The sequence below is a fragment of the Parasteatoda tepidariorum genome, chromosome 2, assembly GCF_982258835.1.
Source record: "Parasteatoda tepidariorum strain Cologne lab strain chromosome 2, Ptep-v5.0, whole genome shotgun sequence".
Classification (NCBI taxonomy): domain Eukaryota; kingdom Metazoa; phylum Arthropoda; class Arachnida; order Araneae; family Theridiidae; genus Parasteatoda; species Parasteatoda tepidariorum.
Window position 1 is genome coordinate 67,227,274 of NC_141756.1, and position 13,842 is coordinate 67,241,115.

Consider the following 13,842-nt stretch of genomic DNA (forward strand, 5'->3'; position numbering starts at 1 on the left):
TTTAAGTCCCGAAATCGGGCAGATAAACGTACTCTGAATAAACTTACCTCTTTGTATTCGGATTTCTGACCCCCAAAATATAGGAGGAGCCGCTGTCTGAGAAATATGGTCCCCATAGGAGAGCGATCCAAAGTTTGGACCCCTAAATGCTAATTTTATTTTTTGCGTATTTCATATATCTTGAGAACTTCTTAAGCGAACTTAAAAATTTTCGAACACAACTATAAAACTCGTTTATCCAAAGGTAATTCCATGCAAAAAATAAATTTTAGTAAATATTTATTTTTTATTATTTTACTTAATAATAGTCGAAAAAATTTTGAAATGTAAAGTATGAAACTTTTTATATTATTTTAAAATGTGTATATTAACATGGAAAAATACAAAGTTTGAACGAAATCGGTCGAATAGTTTCTGAGAAATTGAATTTTAAAAAAGTCGTGTATATAAAATTACATTTCTCAGGAACTGTTCAACTGATTTCGCTTAGGTTTTGGATTTTGCAATGTAAAATTATATTTTTAAAAATGATTCAAAAATTTACATACCTTAGAATTCAACATTTATTCGGCCTGTATTAAATAAAGTAATAAAATAATAAATATATTACTATGAAAATTAGTTTTTGCGTGGAATTATCTTGGGATAAATAAATTTTATATAGTGAGGAAAAGTTTTTCAATTCGCTTAAAAAGTTTTCGAGATGTAGCGAAATACGCAAAAAGTAAACATTAACGGGCCCAAAATTAGGACCGTTCTTCTGACCAAACTATTGGGACCATATTTCCCAAATTGCCGCTATGTTATGGGGAAAATAAATCCGAATACGTCAAAAAAAAGTATGTTTGTTCTGAATTTTGAGAAAGTACTATGCTTTTGTGCCTGATTTCGTAATCTATTTTCATTTCGTAACTTAAAATATCGTCCTCACTTACTAATTAGCAAATCTGATATCACCCCCTCAAGCCATGAAGATTGGGACCTAGAACAAAAGATCAAAAGTTATTCAAGGTGGTCCGTTATTTATTTATTTATTTTTTTTTTGCACTGTGCATACAGAGAATGCATTGCCAATTTGATAAAATGCAGACTTGCTGATGATTTGATAAATGCAGATAAAATACAGACATTTTAAACAAAAATGTTACATTATATCATCCTGATTGATAGCACTGATGCAGGAGCATAAGAAATCTTCATGAAATTCTTTTCACTTTAGAAATATATTCATAAACATAAATAAAAAAATTCATATTAATAAATTTAATTGCTGGAAAATAACATCCCTAGAAATTCGAATAACAGCGAAAAATAACAGCGAACGAAATGCGTCTTAATTTACGTGCACTTATAAAGCCTGTTTCTCTAATGGTTCCGCCTGCAAACGCGTGTAAGCTTACGTATTTGACGTACAAGATTTGCAATTTTGTCTAGAAGCAGTGTTTTTACATTTAGTTCAGTTCTTTTCATGAAATTCGATAAAATATGCAAAGTCTCTTAACTTATTTCATAAGTGTATAATAACTTCAAGTCAAGTTCAAAATGTTTTTTAATTTCGGTGGGGGAAGGAGGCATCTCAAGTTAGTAATGGCATTTTTATGTCAAAATGCTTTCAAATGTAACATATACATCAATTTTAGCTCTTTATTTTCCTTTCCTGGTTTTATTTTTCGAACAGTAATAGAATTTCATTTATTTAGATAACTTGCTCTTAAAGTTGTCTTTTAAATTCCTTAATTATCTTTAAAAAAAATAAAGTGCCCTTAAACGTCTCCTTAATTATTAAAAATTTCAATAAATGTCCTGAAAAGTTCGTAATTTTCCAAATTTTTATTGAAGTTAACAGGAAGAGTAAATATTACATTTCTAAGAAAAATTCAAATTTAAAAATCTTATTATTAGCCATGAGACAAAGTAAATAATGAAATCAACACCAAAATCTTCATAGCAAATCAAGTATGACCTTAATCAATTTTCATTGTTGTCGACAATTACTCTTGATTTGATGACATGAAAACATTCCAAGTAGGGGAGATATTTTTAAAGCTCCTACCTCTCTCTTCCAGAACTCTATCATTCTCTCCTGTTTTTGGATGGAGAATCCTCGTATTATCAGGGGCAATGCATGGATGTTCTTTTATTCTCTGTACTATCTGTCCTTACAGTGGGAGCGACGTTGGCCCACCTAATATGGTGCCTCTGAAAGAGTTGCAAACAAATCTGCCCTTCAGGTGCCTATATTGACGGAAGGTCATTCCCTAGGTGGGCATTTGAGAAAAAATCATGCAAATTGCTCTCCTTGGAGAATCAACCTCCTTAAATTGTTCGTAAATTTTGAGGTAATTTAGTCCTTAAATTTTAGATTTTGGACTTCCAGCCCTGCCCCACACGTAGAATGGCAACTCAATTGCCTTGTTGTTTCTGATTACATCAAATATTTTTGGACTCGATCGGGCTTGGGTATTCGGTTCAGATCCAGCCTTCTAAACTGATGTCCAAATACTTCTGTTTAACCCCCTTTACCGTTTAAAAGACCAATCTTGACCCTAAAAGTTTTTTTTTTGTCTATGCGTCTAATTTGTAAATAAAGAAATTCGGTTGACATCACTTCTTTCAAATTCGATTAGTAACTTTAAAAAAATTTATGTTCTAAATGCTATCTCTTCCCCCTCTCGCTAAACGACAGCAAGTAGGCGTCTTGTTTTGACGTTACAGCAACAAAACCTCACTATTTGCATTGTCTTCAGAATCAGTTACTGACACGGAGACTTTCTGTCATTTTTTATGTTCTTTTCTGGTACTTCACAATGAGAAGGTGTGTCGGCGTACATGTAACCACAACTATTCATTTGGTTTGTTTTCTTTTACCGTTATTAAGAAAGCCAAGGAAATTCTTGTGACATAAATGTTTCAGTAAATGACATTCTTCCAATAAAAGAAATTGGGATAAATTCTCTTCAAGAAACGCTAATTACAAAACATTACTTTTAGAATTTGTTTTTCTTTTTTCTTCTTTTTCTTATTATGTCTTCTTCTGTTTGAAACCTTATCATTAACATAATTGTTCATAAGGTTTGACGTAGGTAAAGGATATTTTGCGACATCTTTCCATGAAACGGACTCGTTTGCATTTTTTTCTTCTTCTAATTCTGTTTCACGGTGAGGAAACTAGCCGTATAACATATAATCACACTGGCTTCAACTTTTTTTTTTTATAAAATATTGAAGAGAGTCAAATTCAAATACATTAAAATACGTACGGTACTCAAAACTCCATTAGAGAGAGTGTCTGTGAAGCCAATCGTACAATTTTTCTTTGAAACTTCTATTTTTATCAGATTTTACTAAAAATACGAAAAAAGTATTAAATGTAGATTATATATTTTTTAACACAAAGTGGTCTTTTTAAGTCTTAATGCTCTAACAAAAGTAGCATTTTTGTTAAAAAAAATCTTTTTTTCTTCAAAGCTATCTTGAAACTTAAACTGCGGTTGTGATTATTTATATTTGGAGGTGTTTTTCATCGCTTTTAATAACTTATTTGAGGAAGGTAGAAAATGACATTCTTAAAAAACCTTGCTGTTTGGCTCTTGAAAACCTTGAAGTTTGCAGTTCCAACAAGATCTTTATCCCTTTTGTGCCTAAAGTAATTTAAAACTTTCAGAGGTTTTTGGAAGATCGACAATAAATTACGAAAAAAAAAACAAGTATTTTTGAACACCCTATGACAGAAAATTAAGCAAAAATCTTGTAACTTGTATCGATTACTTTAGTTATTTTTAATTAGTGCATAAAGTTTTGTAAACTTAGAGTAAATAGTCATCGAGATATGGAAATTTTTGTAAAAAATTAATTTCTTTGCTTTAGGTGTTTTTGCTATGACTGCATAAATATTCAATAGAATTAAACAAAACAACATTTTTGGAGAAATTTAAAATTAATTACAAGGTTATGGTTTTAAAATTTGAAAAAAAAATCTTAAAAAATGCAGAAGATGTGAGTATTTAAAGTAGTTCTTTTCCAAAAAATTTAAAGTTATTTCTTCATAATTTAATAGGGAATCGTATTTGGAAACCAATGGGAAAAATCTGATTTAAATATCTTAAGAACGCCAAAAGTTTCAAGTAATTTTCCAAGTAGTTTTTTAAAAGTAAGCTCAAAGTAATCATGGGTTTTCCACAAATTTCTTTACGTAATATTACAAATTACACTAATAACAAACGGACACAAAGTACAGAATTAAATATGTGAAAAAGTCCCTTATCGTTTTGAGCTTTCTTTTAAAAAGTACAAAAACTACTTAGAAAATTGCTTGAAACTTCTTACGTTTTTAAGATATTTAAATCAAACTTTTTCCTGTAGTTACTACATACAATTCTGTATAAAATTATGAAAAAATTATTTATATTTTTTCCGCGCATGCTCAGTATAAGCGAACTACTTTAAATGCTCGTATCTTGCGCATTTTTTAACAATTTTTTTCAAATTTTAAAACAAAAATTTTGTAATTTTAAATTGCTCCAATTTTTCTAAAAAAATTTATTGAATATTTTTAAAGTTATAGCAAAAAAACATAAGGCAAAAATTCTTGTTTTCATTCATAATTTATTATTGGTCTTTCAAAACCTCGAAAGCATTCAACTTTATCGCAAAGTAAGAAAAATCGCATGAACTGAACACTTCTATATTTTCAAAATAGTCTTCTAAGTATATCTCAAAAAATTCAATAAAGTACTAAAAACTAAAAGTGTCTCTTCCATTATTGTCGGGTAGTGTATAAAGATCACTTTTTGTGGCTTGCATAATATTAATGTTTAAGTGTTTCAAACATTTTTCAATTCAATCAAAATTTAAGAAAACAATTCGGTCACAGTAGTATCTTGCATAATATTGATAAAGAATAAAATTTCGAATTAATTTAGAACCAAATAAATTAAAATTTTATGAATAAGTATGATCTATATTTCTTAATAGCTTCATTGATTGCTTATCTTTGAAATATCGCAGATTTTGTTGATGATTTTGTTTTATCGGGGTTCACTCAGTGTCATTTGCAATTTATTTAAATTATTATAATAACATTGATAACCAAAAGTAATCAATATTACGTCATCATGCGACAAAATATTTACGACAAAAACTCATTAAAAATGTACTCCTTTCAATAAAGCATACAAATGTGTTATTCTTCAGGGAAATATTTCATGAATTTTATTCGCCTTGCATTTTGTACCATAGAATGAAGTAAAGATCTATCAATACTACTATTAAAAAATATGATCGAAGGATATTATAAATAAGGCCATTTATTTTCGACGGAAATTGATAACAATCTTAACACATCATTAAATCAAAACATAAATTGAAAACTTGAATCTCGACACGCCTTCTTGTTGAAGTTAAAAAGGGTTATCTTAGAGTTCTTTTTGATTTGATTCGGGAACAAGGACAGTTTAAGTAAAGTATGATCTCTTGCTGGATGTGTGCCAAATAGAACTTAAACTAATAAATCTTTCGTTGATTGAGTGGTTGAAGTTGTGCAGACATTTTTCTTAATGAAAGACGTTTCTACTATATTTGTTTTATTAAAATGAAACTCTTTTATCTGAAGTGCATCTATTTTCTTAATAAAACATATTAACACTAGTTTGAATAATCGAAAAGGGAAAAAACTTTGATCTTGTTATTTAAAACTCGATAAATTGTTGAACAATTATTTTTCATCGAAAGATTTTATCTCTTTTTATCCTAAAACAAAAATCATTTGTTTTTGTATAAGTTATTATTAAATCTAATACTATTTATGTACTGTTTTAAACCACTTCTGGAGAGTGATCATATAGACATGATCGCTATTCTTTAACACGGGCCCGCGAATTTTCAATCCAGTGGTCTTTAACGACCCTCTCGACTGTTTATCATTTTTTAAAGAAAAAACTTCGACTGTTACATTTTTTTTTAGTTCAGGTAATAAATTTTTAGAGAAATAAAAGCTTGTATAGTAATTCGGACCAACAACTGCTTAGTGGAAAATCTCCATAAAAGAGAACGAGTCGTTAAAAGTCGCTGGATGGTAAATTAGCACACGGACCATGGTATCATATATGAAACGAGTATCTTTACTGTAACGATTCAAGATCACTTGGACGTGATCTCAATTCGGTACTCTCGCATTACCTCTCGTATTAATACGTATACCATCTCTATAGTACGTATACTTTTAGAGCGTGCATGTCTGGAGAAGCTTTCCTTTCTCTTTCCGCCGATTCTGGAAGGGTTAATAAATAAAAATACTTTCACACAAAACTAGTAAAATTTTTAAGAAAAAAATTTAATTTAAAAATAATTCAAAAAAGAATAGAACTAGGTCTTAGATTATTACTTATACAATTTTTATAATAGAGTTATAATTGCAACTGAAATATAGCTTATAATTAATGATGATTGTATATGGTTTATAATTAATAGTATGTTTGGTGTTCTTTAACACTTTTGAAGTTCGATTTACTTAAATAAACTGAGAGATAGCAAATTAATTGCTGGTAAGTTTTTGATGAAAGACGATAGTAGATTTTTAATGGATTAGTTATCTAATTTAACCTGTTACACTTCCAAACTCATTGTTATTTATGTGATGTGGTAATTATCAATGCATTGTCTAACTTTTTAAAATAGGCTGATTGCCTACTCAAATTTTCATCCGCTTTTTAGTTCTTTGAAATAAATGTTGGACGAGTCTCACTCGTAAAATGAGGCTATTGAGTTGAAAGAAAAAGTTTTTCTCTTAAAAATGATCATGATTACGGAGAAGCACTCCAAATTTGAAATCCAAAACATTATTGCATCGGCAACTGCAAAAATTGCGGAATTTTAAACATATTGTATGGTCCAATTGCTAGTAATTTGCAGATGTTAAAGTTATTCCATTGTCCAATTGCTGACATTAAGCAAATTAATTTTATAACTTTGATTTGAAAAAATAACTATAAGAGGAAATACTTTAAAAATTATACAATCATACTGTTTTATAATATTTTATTGGATATCGTATGTAAAATAGTATAAATTAGAATAACTTTGGAATTTGGTTTACAAAAACCAATTTATAAAAAAAAAAAACTTATTTTTAATTTTTTTTAATTACTTAGAGTGTATGAAATGTTTATACTTTGTTTTCTTTTTGTAGATTAAAATAGTAGTTTTAATATATTCATGCATTAAGCTTATATTCTTTTAAAAAATTTCAAAATAAGTTTAAATTTTTTTTCAAATGAAAAAGTAGTGCTATTTAAATTGAAAAGTTCTATTCATTTAAAAAGTTCAATTCATTTAAAACATTTAGCAGTTAACTTTAGTACTAGAAATAATTCTAAAAATGGAGACAAATTTTTATGACATGAAACTGTTGCGTTTGTTTTATCTTGGAGGATTCCACACCGGATATTTACGGACAAAAAATACCTTTCTTATCATTGCTGGAATTTATGTACTAAATCTATCAGCTCAGATTTCTAGAAAAAAATTGTTTTGCGGTTTTATTGTTGGGACATTTTAGAATGTTTTTAAAGCTCAAATTGTTAAAAGGATTTATCGGTTTTAAGATATTTCTATCCATGCAATTTCTATACTTACCTTTTTAATTACAGATGGATAGGGAAATATTTGGGATATTTGTGTTATCTTAATGGGAAAAATATTATAATTTTTTACTGCTGAATTTTTTCAAAAGTATTATGCAGGTTGTTCTATAACTTTCACTGTTAATATAATTTTCATAATTCATCTCAAAAATGAATTTTTAAAAGAAATAATAAGGATGCTACGTAGTGAAAAACAGACACACATTATTGAAATGTTATAAATCAATAGCAAGGTGAATAGCATTAAAGTGGTAAGAAAAACACCAGGTTTTAATAATTAAAATTAACACTAGCATGTAATGTGCCACTTTTAATTCAAAAAATGAATGTTAATTCTTTCTGAAAAATTGTGTTCAATAAGACCAGCAAATTGCAAAATAAATAACAATGAAATCTAATTAAAACATTATTTAATAGTTGAGATTGAAAACTAAATGCAAGTTAGATTATTTGACGAAGTTCTACTTTTCAAAGTACTTTTACAATATAATACGAATTTTCAACATTAAAACAAAAGATATAGATTGACTTTATGATTAAAACAAAAAGGTGTTAATTAAGCGAAATATTTTTTTTTGCTAATTATCGGTTTGTATGGTAGAATCATAAATAATTAAACATTCATTCATATCTTATATTCTTCGATTATCTTATATTCAATATTCTTCGAATATCTTAAGATTTTAAAATCTTCATGAATTGTAAACATTAATTTTTATAGTCTTTATTATTACAAAACTTATTTTAAAATATGCTAATCTATTCGGAATGTATAAAGCAAAATGAGAAACATGCATGTTTTAAATTCGTAGACTATAAGCCAAGCGAAAATTTTTTGACACTAATTTTAGTTATTCAAAGTTAAAATGCTTAATTATTTTTCATTAAAAAAATTCATACATTAACATTTCGTGCCTACATTTTTCGACAACAGCTTCGTTCACAAAATCTGAAAGTCTAAGCATTTTTCTAACCTTCAAATATTCTCAATTGTATTTTTAAAATATATTGATCGAAAAATAAATTAGAAAGTCGAAGACATAAATAATCTACGATCTTACTTCCAAATCTACTGTTGACAGTTGTTCACTTAATAATATCGCAATCGTTTTAATGATTGACGTTAAATACAGATGTTCATAAATACCATGCATATCTTCCCTGTTTATTGCATATACGTTTATAATATTTCTAATTGGGAAGTTTATAGCAAATGTAAGGAAAACTATTTTCTTAAAATTTTATTTTTAAACAGCACGAAAGTTATTTTTTATAAACTAAGATTTGCAACAATCTGCAGATTTCCCAATTAAGGCTTTTTTTCCTCGAAACATATTCTTTATCTAAGAAAATAATATTGCCACAGTTGAAACAGCTTAAGCTTGAAGTAATGACTTAAGTTTATACTATATTGTTGTTGTTTTTTTTTAATTTGTTACGGTTTTTTGGTTTATTAAAAATGGTGCATAAACTGAAAACATTGAATTATTTAATAGTTACAGTCATGGGTAATAATTTAATTAAAAGTTGGTGGCTCGTGAAATGCTTAATCAGAGAGCATGAAATGCATAATTTAATAATATTTGGCAAAATACTAGTTGTACATATGAAAAGTAGGACATCCACAATAACTGACAGATCAATCTCTAGCAGAAAACTATTGAATTGATCGATAGGCTGAAATTACAAAAAGGAAGCTCTCCCTAACAATATAGACAGGCCGAAATTAAAGGAAAAAAAAAGGAAAAAAAACCTCTGCCGAACAGAAATAAAAGAGTAACTTAGCAATTTTTTAAACATAAAATATTCATAAGTGCTACTAGTCGAAACACTCACACATCAACCATAACCAATAAAACTAACTACTTACCCTTTATGTAGAAAAGTTCAGGAATTGGAATAGTTCTGGTTCAGTTTAAGTTGAAAAACTTTATTTCTAATGCAAAATTAAAAGACAGCTACAATAAATACAAAGAACCAGGCAAAAAGCAAACAGAGATAGGGAAAAAAACATCGAGAATAAGAGAAGCACCTGTAGCAATGAATCCAATAATCCCTATGAATTCAAAAGCCTTCCAGTAGCGGCCCACAAGAGATCGTTTGGTCCAAGCTTGCAAAGGATTAGATGGCCACTATATATGACCTATCCCCAAATTACAGAGACTGAAGATGGAAACACTTTTTATTAAAAAAAATTGTGTATTATCTTTGCAATGGTTAGTCCAAACTTATTGTGTGACGTCCTGTTAAATGAAAAATCTATTCATAGTTTTGTGAAGTTCTGAAAAATAGATTCATAGTTTTGTGAAAAATCGATTCATAATTTTGTGAATTTTTGGAAAGTCTATTTATAATTCTGTAAAATATAGGGCCTTGTTTTTGAGATTTTGAGAAAAAGTTGCTCTTTAGATCAACTTCAATACATACACTACTAAGCTTCTCGTAAGTGCTTGGTAGTTGGTGTCATTTTCTTCTTAAACATTTTCCTTCTTCGACAAATCCAAGTTATAATCTTTGAAATTCGTAGGTTTGAAACGATAACAGCTGTGTAAGTGAAAATCATATGTGACGTACACGCTTTAATGCGGGCTTTTAATACCTGTCCTTGGTGTGAGAGATTTGTGAAAGACATTGAATCGAATCAATTTATTTTTGGTAGAGCATGCTTTCTATCTGGAAAGTTATTTCTTTGCTCTCTGATTGGAATCTTCAAGAGGCACATTCTTCAAATAGTGCTTATTCTATATTCTTTCTATAATCGTTATCTTTCCCTCGTTTTCACTTCTATATTTGCATCATACATAGCTTTTAATATCACTTTAATTCGGTACACTGAGTGCGAACAAATTCTTGTTTAGAACTGTTCAACAGTTTGCGACTCGTTAGCTGTAAAATCGATATTCGTTCGAAATTAACTGTGATGTGCTAAATATCAATGCTTTTTTTTTTGTAAAATATCTTCATTTATAGTCACTCAACACTTTTCAATAAATCTCTTGTCCAATGTCAGGATAAAATTAAAGAAAATGATGAATCTTTTGTAATAAATAGTTTTTAGAAATTAGCATTGAACAAAAGATTTATTTGGGGGGTGTGGAGAAAAAAAATTGACATAAGCATCAAACACCGCGTTATTCAAATTGTTTCAATCATATACCATATTATAATAAGCATCAAATACCACATTATTCAATTGTTATTGCACAGTTTGTTTCGATGAGAAATGATCAATTTCCTAAAAAGTCAAGCCATCTGATTTTTTTTCTGGTATTGTTGATAAAGCCGTAACAAGCGCACGCTGGTGATGATAGTTTTCTTTCATTGCTTAATTAATTATATCAACTAATAATTTATTTTTTTATCGTAAAATGTGTCGAAGTATTTTCTAATAAATATTTTTTGGTTATATTTTCTGCACTTTCTAATTTAACTATGAATTTTGATAATTTTTTTTTTTTACTCGGTGTTTAAATTCTAGTGTTGCTGATTATAAATTTCGTAAAAATTTTACCTTATTCTGTTTTATCTTTCGTTTCAGAATATAATTGATGAATTTGGACCTTGTACAAAACAACTTGTCATTGCTGGAAAAACATATTTAAAAGCACTTCAAGGTAAGTTTCAATTCAGGCATTAATCATTAGTTCAAATATTGCATCTATTTTTGCAATAAAAAAAATTACAATAGAATTTTTTTCAAAAATAATTATTAAATAAACACTTTAGTTTTTAACTAATTTATTTCTGAAAATATACTGTATTGAATTACTATACAGATGACTTAACTTCCTTATTGTAATATGACTATAATTTAGCCTTCGAATATTTTCCGTTTCGTGACTCTTTACTTTTACCATTGTTGTAGTAATTAAAATTTAATAATTATCACTGGCTTACAACAGCCGGCTCATTAAACTCCGGAACAGTTAAAAGCATTTCTTTTCTTATTTCGCTATCCCTCACCTGATACCAAAATAAAGTTATTTAATATGCAGCTGTACAAAATATTTTGTAGATATAAATTCATTACAATATATTTATTCAATATAACTATAGTAATATACTCATGCATTAACCATAACTGTCTTGCATTTTGGGCCATACCTGGGACAATAATTTAATACGTCTATTGAAAGCACTAACTAATGCACGCAATGATTAAAATAAATATGCATATTTGTCTTTTATACAGAAATATTCTAGGTTTAAGTCAAAAGAACGCAACCCTATTTGTTTACTTTAAAAAAAAATAATAAGTTTACATCAAGAAAACTTATTTCAATCACAAGTTAGACGAAGATGAGGTTTGTCACTTAAAATTAACGCAAAGCAGTTATAAATTAAAATATCGAATAATATATTAATTTATTTAATCATACATATATGTAGGCTTATATGCACAATACTAAGAACTGTTCATAAACCTTTAATAGGTTAATCAAATGTCTTTATGTTTGTTTTCCAATGAACAAATAACAATAATTTAACCCTGATCATTGGCCCTTTTCTAACTGTGATCACAAATTTTTTATTTCCGAAACATCACGCATTGAAATTGATAAAATCACTTTAAATTGGAAACGGCAATATTTTGTCTTTAATAATAATAATGTTTCTTTATTAATATAATAATCTATCGAATTAACAAATTTTAAAATGAATCTTGCGAATAAAAATAAATTTGTCTAACTTCCCTTAATTTACCAACCATATTCTGAATTTCTGTTAGTTGGATAAAAGATAAGAATTACAATTATGCGCATGTAATTAAGTTTGAAAAATTTATCCAAATTTTGCCGAAAAAAAGCGTGAGAAACTGAATATCTCTCCTGATCCTTGAACTTCATTCTTTTGGTTTAGTAACATATTAATTTTATTATAAATTTATTTGTTTTTTTAAGCAAGTAAAGGACTGTTGTTGCCAACAGAAACAAGCAAGTTTAGTCTTTTTTTTCGGGGGGGGGGGGGGAGGGTCACTATAAAATGTTTATTGAATTGCAATAATTGCATTTTTGACAGTCTAATAAATACAGTTTAAAATAATTGTTAAATTGAATAATAAGGGCAGTTTATTAAATGCATTTGAAACTAAATAACTTAAACTGTTTTCTTCATTTTGCGAGAAATCAGTGTAAAATATTCGAAAAATGCCAATAACAATTAAAAAAGTGCCAATTGAAACCTATTTATTTTGTTATTTCTATATTTATGATTAGCTACACTAAATTTTGACAGTTTTATTATTATTTGAAATTTGTTTCTACTCATTGAAAAGAAAGTATAGTAAATTTTATTTTTTTTATGCTTCATGGGAGCACCGAAAAGCTCGATAATTTTTACCGAAGAGCTTCGTTAAGGATTTTGATAAAATTTTCAATAAAATATGGTTTGTGATAAAATTTGGCAATTTTATCATGATACCTTAGAGCAGGGGTGGCGAACCTTTATACACCAACGTGCCACCATAGACGGCGCGTCTATGACCTCATTTAGCTCTAAAAAATTGCTAAATGAGGTCATAGACGCTCCGTCAAATAATTTTGACTTCGTGATTATTGGGAAAATAATAATACTAAATACTATCAACTCAAAACTCTTTATTTACATTTTAAAAAATACAAGTTATACACGTAATTCAACTTAAAGTAACATCAGTGTGACTTCTGTTGTTGCAGATTACATGACCAATAACTTATATTAGGTTGTAAGATGTTAGTTTAAGCAGGACTGTTGATTTTTTTGCTAGTTATTTATTGTTAGCTTGCTTTTTACGGTTATTAATTGTTTTTTAGTATTAATTTTTAATTTTTTTATTAATAATTGTTTATTATTTTGCTTGTTTTTTGTGAATTTTAATTTTATTGTTACATATGCTTCATAGCGTAATAACATTTGTGTAATAACAATTCATAGTGTAACAACAATTGTGATCGGTGCAGTGCCCAAAATATTGAGTCGCGTGCCATTGGTTCGCCATCCCTGCCTTAGAGTCTAGTATAAAGATCATTCACTTTTCAGTTTTGTATTTTTTACTTAATTTATGGTATTAAGAATTATATGCAGAATATATTAAGAATAATGCAGAATTTCCGGCAAACTATTACCACATGAATGCAAGAAAATTAACAAATTAATGGTTTAAATACCGTATATTTTGATTTTATTTTCAGATTTATGTATTTTTTTAACTAAAATTGTCACT

At 28.1% G+C, this 13,842-nt stretch overlaps 1 protein-coding gene across 1 annotated transcript in view; it reads left to right on the forward strand.

Annotated features, from left to right (window-relative positions):
- LOC107456666 (BAR/IMD domain-containing adapter protein 2) overlaps positions 1 to 13,842 on the forward strand; it is an 89,205-nt gene that overhangs the window by 33,017 nt on the left and 42,346 nt on the right. Inside the window, exon 2 of the mRNA XM_016074597.4 lies at positions 11,179 to 11,254. Coding sequence (XP_015930083.1) covers positions 11,179 to 11,254 — 76 coding nt within the window. The remainder of the gene's footprint in view (positions 1 to 11,178; positions 11,255 to 13,842) is intronic.